The sequence below is a fragment of the Hyperolius riggenbachi genome, chromosome 2 (genome assembly GCF_040937935.1).
Source record: "Hyperolius riggenbachi isolate aHypRig1 chromosome 2, aHypRig1.pri, whole genome shotgun sequence".
Taxonomy (NCBI): domain Eukaryota; kingdom Metazoa; phylum Chordata; class Amphibia; order Anura; family Hyperoliidae; genus Hyperolius; species Hyperolius riggenbachi.
The window spans coordinates 269,296,280-269,308,086 of NC_090647.1; the positions used below are offsets into that span (position 1 = coordinate 269,296,280).

The window sequence follows — 11,807 nt, forward strand, 5'->3', positions numbered from 1 at the left end:
AAAGAAGACACCCCAAGGTATTCCGTTAGGAGTATGGTGAGTTCATAGAAGTTTTTATTTTTTTGTCACAAGTTAGCGGAAATTGATTTTAATAGTTTTTTTTCACAAAGTGTCATTTTCCGCTAACTTGTGACAAAAAATAAAATCTTCTATGAACTCACCATACTCCGTACGGAATACCTTTGGGTGTCTTCTTTCTAGAATGGGGTCATTTGTGGGGTTCCTATACTGCCCTGGCATTTTAGGGGCCCTAAACCGTGAGGAGTAGTCTTGAAACCAAATGTCGCAAAATGACCTGTGAAATCCTAAAGGTACTCATTGGACTTTGGGCCCCTTAGCGTACTTAGGGTGTAAAAAAGTGCCACACATGTGGTACCGCCGTACTCAGGAGAAGTAGTATAATGCGTTTTGGGGTGTATTTTTACACATACCCATGCTAAGTGGGAGAAATATCTCTGTAAATGACAATTGTTTGATTTTTTTACACACAATTGTCCATTTACATAGAAATTTCTCCCACCCAGCATGGGTATGTGTAAAAATACACCCCAAAACACATTATACTACTTTTCCTGAGTACGGCGGTACCACATGTGTGACACTTTTTTGCAGCCTAGGTGCGCTAAGGGGCCCAACGTCCTATTCACAGATAATTTTGAAGCATTTGTTTTCTAGACTACTCCTCGCGGTTTAGGGCCCCTAAAATGCCAGGGCAGTATAGGAACCCCACAAGTGACCCCATTTTAGAAAGAAGACACCCCAAGGTATTCCGTTAGGTGTATGGCGAGTTCATAGAAGATTTTATTTTTTGTCACAAGTTAGTGAAAAATGACACTTTGTGGAAAAAAAACCAATAAAAATTTATTTCCGCTAACTTTTGACAAAAAATAAAATTATCTATGAACTCGTCATACACCTAACAGAATACCTTGAGGTGTCTTTTTTTCTAAAATGGGGTCACTTGTGGGGTTCCTATACCGCCCTGGCATTTTACAGGCCCAAAACCGTGAGTAGTCTGGAAACCAAATGTCTCAAAATGACTGTTCAGGGGTATAAGCATCTGCAAATTTTGATGACAGGTGGTCTATGAGGGGGCGAATTTTGTGGAACCAGTCATAAGCAGGGTGGCCTTTTAGATGACAGGTTGTATTGGGCCTGATCTGATGGATAGGAGTGCTAGGGGGGTGACAGGAGGTGATTGATGGGTGTCTCAGGGGGTGGTTAGAGGGGAAAATAGATGCAATCAATGCACTGGGGAGGTGATCGGAAGGGGGTCTGAGGGGGATCTGAGGGTTTGGCCGAGTGATCAGGAGCCCACACGGGGCAAATTGGGGCCTGATCTGATGGGTAGGTGTGCTAGGGGGTGACAGGAGGTGATTGATGGGTGTCTCAAGGTGTGATTAGAGGGGGGAATAGATGCAAGCAATGCACTGGCGAGGTGATCAGGGCTGGGGTCTGAGGGCATTCTGAGGGTGTGGGCGGGTGATTGAGTGCCCTAGGGGCAGATAGGGGTCTAATCTGATAGGTAGCAGTGACAGGGAGTGATTGATGGGTAATTAGTGGGTGTTTAGGGTAGAGAAAAGATGGAAACACTGCACTTGGGTGGTGATCTGATGTCGGATCTGCGGGCGATCTATTGGTGTGGGTGGGTGATCAGTTTGCCCGCAAGGGGCAGGTTAGGGGCTGATTGATGGGTGGCAGTGACAGCGGGTGATTGATGGGTGGCAGTGACAGCGGGTGATTGATGGGTGGCAGTGACAGGGGGTGATTGATGGGTGATAGGTGATTGGCAGGTGATTGACAGGTGATCAGTGGGTTATTACAGGGAAGGACAGATGTAAATATTGCACTGGCGAATTGATAAGGGGGGGTCTGAGGGCAATCTGAGCATGTAGGCGGGTGATTGGGTGCCCGCAAGGGGCAGATTAGGGTCTGATCTGATGGGTAACAGTGACAGGTGGTGATAGGGGGTGATTGATGGGTCATTAGTGGGTGTTTAGAGGAGAGAATAGATGTAAACGCTGCGCTTGGGTGGTGATCTGATGTCGGATCTGCGGGCGATCTATTGGTGTGGGTGGGTGATCAGATTGCCCGCAAGGGGCAGGTTAGGGGCTGATTGTTGGGTGGCAGTGACAGGGGGTGATTGATGGGTGGCAGTGACAGGGGGTGATTAATGGGTGATAGGTGATTGGCAGGTGATTGACAGGTGATCAGTGGGTTATTACAGGGAAGGACAGATGTAAATATTGCACTGGCGAATTGATAAGGGGGGGTCTGAGGGCAATCTGAGCGTGTGGGCGGGTGATTGGGTGCCCACAAGGGGCAAATTAGGGTCTGATCTGATAGGTAACAGTGACAGGTGGTGATAGGGGGTGATTGATGGGTGATTGATGGGTAATTAGTGGGTGTTTAGAGAAGATAACAGATGTAAACGATACATTTGGGAGGTAATCTGACGGCGGGTTTGCGGGCGATCTAATGGTGTGGGTGGGTGATCAGATTGCCCGCAAGGGGCAGGTTAGGGGCTGATTGATGGGTGGCAGTGACAGGGGGTGATTGATGGGTGATAGGTGATTGACAGGTGATCAGTGGGTTATTACAGGGAAGAACAGATGTAATTAATGCACTGGTGAATTGATAAGGGGGGGTCAGAGGGCAATCTGAGCGTGTGGGCGGGTGATTGGTTGCCCGCAAGGGGCAGATTAGGGTCTGATCTGATAGGTAAAAGTGACAGGTGGTGATAGGGAGTGATTGATGGGTAATTAGTGGGTGTTTAGAGGAGAGAATAGATGTAAACAATGGATTTGGGAGGTGATCTGATGTCGGATCTGTGGGCGATCTATTGGTGTGGGGGGGTGATCAGATTGCCCGCAAGGGGCAGGTTAGGGGCTGATTGATGGGTGGCAGTGACAGGGGGTGATTGACGGGTGATTGACAGGTGATTGACAGGTGATCAGGGGGATAGATGCATACAGTAAACGGGGGGGTGGTCTGGGGGGGGGGGGTCTGGGGAGAATCTGAGGGGTGGGGGTGATCAGGAGGGGGCAGGGAGCTGGGGGGGGGGGATAAAAAAAAATAGCGTTGACAGATAGTGACAGGGAGTGATTGATGGGTGATTAGGGGGGTGATTGGGTGCAAACAGGGGTCTGGGGGGTGGGCAGGGGGGGTCTGATGGGTGCTGTGGGCGATCTGGGGCAGGGGGGGGAGAAATCAGTGTGCCTGAGTGCAGACTAGGGTGGCTGCAGCCTGCCCTGGTGGTCCCTCGGACACTGGGACCACCAGGGCAGGAGGCAGCCTGTATAATACACTTTGTAAACATTACAAAGTGTATTATACACTTTGTATGCGGCGATCGCGGGGTTAACATCCCGCCGGCGCTTCCGTATAGCCGGCGGGATGTTGCGGCGGGCGAGCGGTGACAGGCGCCGGCGGAGGATCGCGTCACGGATGACGCGATCGCTCCGCCCATGCCCTTAGAAGGACCGCCGCCTCTGTGGGTGAGTCGGTCCTTCAGGGCTCCACTTCCCGGCCGCCTCTGTGCGTTAGGCGGTCGGGAAGTGGTTAATAAAACTAGGGAAGAACCATCGTGGAATAAGTGGAAATATAGTGGGAATTGTGATGTGTGATTTGGGTAGGACTGGGCAGGTACGGAATAATGTGTCTGAGGGTAGATGCAGTGTAATATAGGATAGTATTTGGAAAGGGTGTATGTGTAGAACAATACTGGGGCAAGTTTGCTTGTTCCTGTATTGGGTTGGCATTGTCACTTGGCGGGAGCATGAAATGTTTGATTCCATTTAACGTGTGTGCATAATATGGTTGTGGGTGCAGGTGCACAATAGGGCAGTAGTGTTGTAGTATCATTTGTTCCCTTTCACACCCTGTATTTATCGATTGCTTCACAATATGTCTTTCTTTATAGCTGCAAGCTCTACTACAGGACCAGAGCTAAGTTCCTCAGAACGGGAATCTTCAAGAACACAAAGCAAAGATCCATCCACGTGGTCTGTGGATGATGTTATACGCTATGTAAAGGAAGCTGATCCTCAAGCATTGGCTCCCCATGCAGAACTCTTCCGGAGACATGTAGGTTTACTTCTTAAAGCGCCCCCATATTTCTTAGCAGCAGATTGTGGGCAGGCATGGTTGTAAAAAGCACATTTTAGACTCTTCAGATTCACTTTCAATGTAGGTTTGGTGAGTGTAGGAAGAGGGCCTATTATGCATTAAACATGGAAGGTAAAGTGCAATTTGTGGTGCATTAAATATCAGTCCCTAAGTAATAGCAATTACCATGCATTTTTGAGTACCTTTACATTAATCTTGAATTGCTTTGAATTACCATTTAAAACAGCCGTTTTGTGTTCATAGACTGTGTCTGGCATGAGGTTAAAGGACAACTGTAAGGAGAGGGATATGGAGACTGCCATATTTATTTCCTTTTAAACAATACCAGTTGCCTGGTTATCCTGCTGATCCTCTGCCTCTAATACTTTTAGCCATAGACCCTGAACAAGCATGCAGCAGATCAGGTGTTTCTGACATTTATTGTCCGATCTGACAAGATTAGGTGCATGCTTGTTTCTGGTGTTATTCAGACACTACTGCAGCCAAATAGACCAGCGGGCCTGCCAGGCAACATCTATTGTTTAAAAGGAAATATGGCAGCCTCCATTTTCGTCTCACTACAGTTGTCCTTTAAATAAACGGTTTTAGCATGCATTTACACTACTTCCAGTTGTAAGCAGTTTCTCCCAGGTAGAATCCACACATTGTATTGTCTGTAGCGCTGTCGGTCTATCTTATTATCTGTAAGGGCTAGTACACATGGGCAGATATGCTGCCAATCTTTCAGACAATAGAGCATTCTAACTGATAAATAAACAGACAGGAATGCAACACACATATATGATGGAACTTTCCACCCAGTCCTTTGTTCCCAAGCAAGTTTCTACAGGTCCTTGTAATTAGAAATGGTCAATAAGATCCTAATAATTGAATGCAGATTGTATGCAACTCAAGTAGATCAAAAGCAAAAGGAAGTGCATTTGATTGGCCTGGTTCCGATTAAATTTGCATGCAAGTCAAAATTATTAGCCAGGGAGGGGCAAGATCAGTTTTGCGAAAAAGCGAAACTGTCCCAGTGTAGGGATTGCGGTTTTGAACAGAGGGTTAACTTACCTGTGTCTCCGCCTCCCACCATTGTATTGCACGCTACGCTCCATCTGCTGGCTGGGAAGAGGGAGAGCAGCATGCAGCGCAGCAGTTAGAGGCCATGACATTGATAAGTTAACCCTCTCTGCTGCTGTCTGCACCCCCTGAAAACTCCAGGACAATTTTGATTTTCACCAAACTTCTCTCTCATCCCTACTGTTAGCATTCCATTGGCATCTCACCCAGTCATATTACATGAATCAGTCTTTCACATGCACAATTGTTGTTTTCTGTCACACCCAATTGCGTGCACTTTTCCTTCAAACCCGGAATATTTTTATCTCCTTGATCATTATGAGCAGGAGTTTGATGCAGTCTGCCCATCAAAATATATGCAAACCCTTAAATGCCAGAAGCATGAATGGGCCTAAGTACTGTCATACCTGATGTAGTGATATTCACACATGATTGTCACATGTGACTGATTGTCGCTGGCCTTTGTTTTCTCTCTGCAGGAAATTGATGGCTCTGCTTTTCTTTTACTTCGGAGTGACATGATAATGAAGTATATGGGTCTGAAACTCGGCCCAGCTTTGAAACTATGCTATCACATTGAAAAACTTAAACAAGCAAAGTACTGAGAAACTAGGCACAAAGGGCGCCTGTCCAGCGGATTTACCTCAAAGCTTGCTCTACCTATCATCTCTGCATTGAAGAGTACGGATGCTATCAAAATACCTCCTTCAGAAGTTCATTGTCTCAAGTGTTTTTCCTCTGCACTTCAAGATTCCATTTCTTTCCATGATGGAGTTGCCTGCAAGACAACTGATTTCAAGTGTGAAACGATGCAAAACAATTTGCTAATAGACCTTTTCCTGATTTATTTTCTTACCAAATTGCTAAATCCCAAAGCAGTATGCGTTTTGTAGGCAAAGAGAAAACGGGCAACTCTACAGTTTATGGGAGCATGACTTGATTCTGTCCGACAAAACACGACTGCCTTTCCAGGCCAAACACCTCAGCCTTGTAGGCACTAAATACTTCTGTTTTCTAGCGAACACACTTGAACCCTATTATAAGCTCTTGATGTAAGACATAAGGGATTACAGTTCTGGTGTAGCATTCATCTTATTTATTAACTTGTTTTCAAAGGAGGGGTCCTCTGCTTAAATATGTTACATATTTGTTTTATTGTTTAGTTCTAGGCAAAAATATAATCTATACCATCTAATAGCTCAGTGCTCAGCTGTTGCCTTTTTGTGTGAAATAAGGCTTCTGGAGCTAAAAATCCTGTCTTGAACTTTTTGATCACATGACCAGAAGCGCACTGTCCAGGCTACAAGAGGGTTAGTACAGTTTGAGTCAAAGAAGATTACAGTTTGTAGCACAGACGGCATGTGGTGCAAAGTGGGCAGTAATTCAGAAACCTCTACATAGATGTGGGAAATAGTTTTGCCTGGAGTGAAGTGCTATGTTGTAGTATCCTTAACTGTGATAATTCTTTTCAGACTTTTAAACTACACTCAAACATGGGTGTGAGGAACATAATCTCCTCCTCTTAGTTGTCTTCCGTGCTGTAGTGGCAGGAGTCTCACAGGGTAAGTCTCTGGCTCCTTCTTATACCGCACGCTGCTGGCATTGTTGCTGCCAGGTAAGTAGAGCCAACAAAATGACACGCTAATATTGTAGCACACACAAAGCAGGATTCTGTAACAGGGAAACGCGCAGCTGGTACCTGAGTGGACTGTAGTTTTGTCTGAACTTCATTTGTTCTGTCAGTCTTCATATGTTTTATACTTGATTATATTTATTTAAGGCCATAGTACTTATTCAGCATTAGATCTAATGGTGGCATTTCAAGGAATAATGGCAGTGTTCCGTATATGCTCACATTCATTTCCTGGGTTGGTTTCTGTTCACATGCAGTTATCTTTTCACCAAATTGTACTCCAAGCCCAATTCCAAACCTACCAACAACACAAAAATTAAACCCTCATTTGTGTAACAGTTCAGTCTGGCATGGGAATAAAATAAAAACCCTCTTATTTACTTTTGTCTAAGGCCGGTTTTACGTGCTTTTTGCGTTGCGGTAGGATGTGGTGCTGCTGCCGGATCCCACCACAATGCAAAGAATGACAATCGTATGACCCTGTGGCAGAGTGCGGCAACAGGGTAACATGCATGGTGCCTCCTCAGCGCAATGACGTACTCCCTGCTGGGCAGGAAGTACATCTCTGGGATTCCCATCAGTCCACGCATTCACACCGTAATGCACCACACTCCATAATTTACACTAAGTGTATTGGGCACCACAAGGTGCTTGCCGTAACCCTCTGTTGTCCTTGCATCAGCTCAGATACTTCTGGAGCTCCTTGCGCAAAATAGGGTAACACAACACAGGTTTACCCTGCAAGTGTAAGGGCTGGTTCTGACTGCAAGAGCTTTTTCTAAGTGCTTATGATTTTAAAAGCTATGGCTAATGTAATGCTGTGTGTGTTCTCACTAGAGGGATGTGATTTTATAAAAATCACCCATAGCATTGTGTTAGCAAGAGCTTTTAAAAATCATTAGTTCACAGTGTGAACCAGCCCCAAAAAGGGGCCTAAAGCAGTAACTATTACTTTCTTCTCCTCCCAGCCCTGAGAAGTAAGGGCGCTGTTTTGGCGTAATGATGTAGTTTCCCATTGTTCCATATAGTGAACATCCCAGAGTGGCCTAATATCCACAAAGCATGGTGGCCCAGCACTGAGGAAGAGAGACTGCAATCCTTTCACGTAAATGGAAGAGGGAGTGGTTTTGTATTATCTTGGCAGAAATAAGGCTATGTTTTCTCTAGGGTGTCTCTTCCGTTCCCTAAATGGCACAGCACTCCTGCTGATGCGAAATCACATCCAAATTCAATAGCCATGCCAATGCACAGCAATGGAGATTCGGGTGTGATGTCCAAAAAGAGCAGCAGACACTCTGCATCTGAATTTGCCTGGAGGGAAATGGGCTGGTTTTGTACAAATGGAAACTTTGGATTAGGTTGAAATATATCTTCATACCCAAAGTCCTTTTTTAAAGAACAATTTCCTTTTGAATGGAGAAAGCAAGAGCTTTGTGAACCAGAACACTGTTACAGATTTTCTGGATCTTCTGCTGCCACTGCTACAGCTTTAAGTTCCTTGTGGGTTTTTTGCTGGCTGGGGTTTGGTTTGATCCTCTGTGAATTGCTGTGGAGGTTGAGTGAAGCACTAGTGATAGCAGTGAAGCAGTCTTCCATTGTAGGATGCACCTAAGAATATGTTGACTAAACAGTCACAGCCACTTGACAAAACAGAATGCATTGTTTGCTACTAGAGATGAAGTACATATCCCCACTATAGCCCTGTGGAGGCCTGCAATTGTAGCTAGGAGCGGAGGCCTAGTCCTCTCTATCCACAGCACTTGACAAATAGAGTTGCATATCAAACATGCAGCTTACACAGTGTGTTCCTTTCACATTTAGTTGCTGCTTTTTGGTAAAACGCTAGCTAACCTACTATAGTGTTAAATAGGCCCATCTTCCATTTTAAAATTGATCTAAACTCTTTAAAGTCCAATTATTAAAGTGTGTGGGCAGTTAACAAATTATTTGCACACCTGCTCCCTCTCCCCTTCCAAAAATCTTAATTGTGCTAATTTGCCAAAATATTGTACATTAAGCTCAAATACCTAAAATAGGTAAAATACACTAAAATATCAGTCTGTTTGTATTTGAAGAGTGATTACTTCTGAGAAGCATCCCCATTGTAGTAGCACACAAGGCGGTACTGTAGGTTGTGTCCCTCTCCACCAGCTCTCCACTGAGAATTTCCTAACCCAGACTGTAGTGCTTCTATATCAGTGCATCTATGTGGGCCTCCCCAGGTGGATCAGGGAATATACATTACTACTTCAGAAGGGGTTCATATAAACAAAGTTCAAGTGACATTTGAGTTCCGCGCCAGTAAATATTTTATTTTAGCTTTGAATAAAGTGGAAATGGGTTAAAACTTTCTTTATACCTGCCTTTGCGCATATGTCATACAAATTCTCATCTTCCATCCTGAAGGGTGAATCTGTGCAACAGAGATGGCAATGAATAGAAAGCACCTTGCCCTCACTTTCTGCTTCTAGGGCCAGTAGGGTTCATATTAAATCTGTGGAGGCCCCAGGAACAGAAAATGGTAGCTTTCACATTAATAGGTATACAGACAGCAGTTAAAGGGAAAGTGGGAAACCATTGTGTTCAGGGGTTTGCTGTTGTTTAACTATCGTCCAGGATCTTTAAATGAGCTTGGGGGACACCAATATACATGCTCGATCCTTGACCCATGAAATGCCACCTTGGTCAAGTTCCATCTATTATGTGTACACCTCTTTACAGTAAATGTAACAACTTGATATTAGACATCAGCCTAGCCACAGTGAAATGTTAGTCTCATTTTAAAGGAGAGTTAGTCTAAAGTCCGATTTGTCCCTCTTGGATTTTTTGTTTGTTTGTTAGTAAAGGGGAATTGAAAACTGCCATTATAAACAATTTAGTGAACAGTTCTCACTATCCAGCTCTTCCCTGTACTGAGCAGATTCTTTATTATCAGACTTTTCTGCACCTGCAGTGCTGGCTACAAATAATTTTCTAATTACAGGAAAGAGATGGGCAGAGTCAGCTCTGTGTTCACAGGGAGAAAGTAGCTGCTGCCCTTTCACACTTCCTCCTTTTCCACCTTGTGTGGGTGAAGGGATAGGGGGAGGAGTCTGGACAGCAAACTGTCCAGTAAAAGGGCATGATCATCTCTACAGAAAATGGTGCTGCAGGATCTAGCCTGCCAGGTACTTTCAATCTATTTATTGCAAAAAATACAGATGTGCAATGCATAAAAGATTGTACCTTGCTGATAAATGCAGTGGGAGGCTGAATTAAGGCTTCTAAATTTGTCCAGGTATGGTAAATGGGGGTTTCTATAAAATAAGGAATAGATCTAAAATGAAAAATGTGCTCCTAAGCCCTGAAGCTTTGAATAGTGCACCTAATATGAATGCTTAGTTCCAATGTAAAATCACTCACTTCTGCCAGTACTGAATTAACTGCAAATTTAGCGTTCAGCACCACAGGTTAACATTCCATTTCTGAAGTTGGATAAGATGCCTTCATTTCTATCTGTTTTTTATTTTTGATTCTATATCCTGGCTTACAGTTATTTTAATGACTGTGTTCTGTTTTGAAGACTCATATGCCATTGTTCTGTTTTAATGTTTAACATGCGGCCTTATGTTGTATGTGTTTTTATATATATATATATATATATATATATATATATATATATATATATATATATATATATATATATAATTTTTTTTTTTATTTTTTTTTTTTTACCTTTTCGGAGCAGGCTAGAACATTTCTGAAGCATTGCCAAATTACCTGCTGGGTAGTTATATTGAGAGAACAGTAGCAATAAACTGTACAGATCAAATTTCCCAATGATATAGTGTGCTTATTGACCTGTTGAATCATTCAGTGTGCAGATAGGTTTCTCGCCAATAACTTATAGTGTTCTATGCAATATTGTCAAGTGTCAAAACTGTCCATTGTATAAACTGAATATGCTGTACTGTCTGTTCCTAAACCTGGGAAATTCTTTCATATGTCTGGTAATGTTGTGGTTACCTAAAGCTGATTTAGTCAGTCTTAAAGAGAACCCGAGGTGGGTTTGAAGAATATTATCTGCATACAGAGGCTGGATCTGCCTATACAGCCCAGCCTCTGTTGCTATCCCAAACCCCCCTAAGGTCCCCCTGCACTCTGCAATCCCTCATAAATCACAGCCACGCTGCTGACAAACAGCTTGTCAGAGCTGGCTGTGTTTATCTCTATAGTGTCAGTCTGCTGCTCTCCCCGCCTCCTGCAGAACTCCAGTCCCCGCCTGCATCCCTTGCCTCCCTGCTGATTGGAGGGAAGGGACGGGGCAGGGACCGGAGCTATGCAGGAGGCGGAGGAGCAGCTGAGACTGACACTACAGATGTAAACACAGCCTCACAGCACGGCTGTGATTTATGAGAGATTGCAGAGTGCAGGGGGACCTTAGTGGGGTTTGGGATAGCAACAGAGGCTGGGCTGTATAGGCAGATCCAGCCTCTGTATGCAGATAACATTCTTTAAACACACCTCGGGTTCTCTTTAAGTGGATGAGCTTTTAGGTTCAGTCACCAGTGTAACACTTCAAGCAGTTTTCTGAGTATAAATGGAGGAAAAATCTGTTTGGGTATTGTGGCAAGTGGTTTAAATCTGTTTGAGGACTTCCATTCTTTTGCTTTCGGTCCCCAGTCCCCTTGTGGCTGGAATATGAATTTGGGTGGTCCAGAGGATTCAAAATGAAGGGCAGCAACTGTTGCTTACCAGAATTCTATCTCTCCCACTTTACAAAAAATAATTTTGTTGCCGTCTCTTTAATTCCCGTGTACAGGAAGTGAGACAAATTATTCCAGATGAGGACAGGTAACAATAAAAGCCAACACAAGGTTCTAACCCATTCCCACACTAAATGAAACATTGTTTGGCAATTGGGCTTTAACAAAGCCACATATTAAAAAGTTTTTTTATGTACTAGTTTGTCATATAATCCCAGCCTGCAGCTTTCACATAAGGA

General features: G+C 44.1%; 1 protein-coding gene across 7 annotated transcripts in view; it reads left to right on the forward strand.

Annotated features, from left to right (window-relative positions):
- The window catches only part of LOC137546335 (sex comb on midleg-like protein 2), a 118,145-nt gene extending 107,724 nt beyond the window's left edge, over window positions 1–10,421 (forward strand). For all 7 annotated transcript variants that reach the window (XM_068268649.1, XM_068268648.1, XM_068268653.1 and 4 more), the window contains 2 exons: window positions 3,923–4,086; window positions 5,670–10,421. In XM_068268649.1, coding sequence (XP_068124750.1) covers window positions 3,923–4,086; window positions 5,670–5,795 — 290 coding nt within the window. In that variant the 3' untranslated portion in view covers window positions 5,796–10,421. The remainder of the gene's footprint in view (window positions 1–3,922; window positions 4,087–5,669) is intronic.
- The last annotated feature ends 1,386 nt before the right edge of the window (window positions 10,422–11,807 follow it).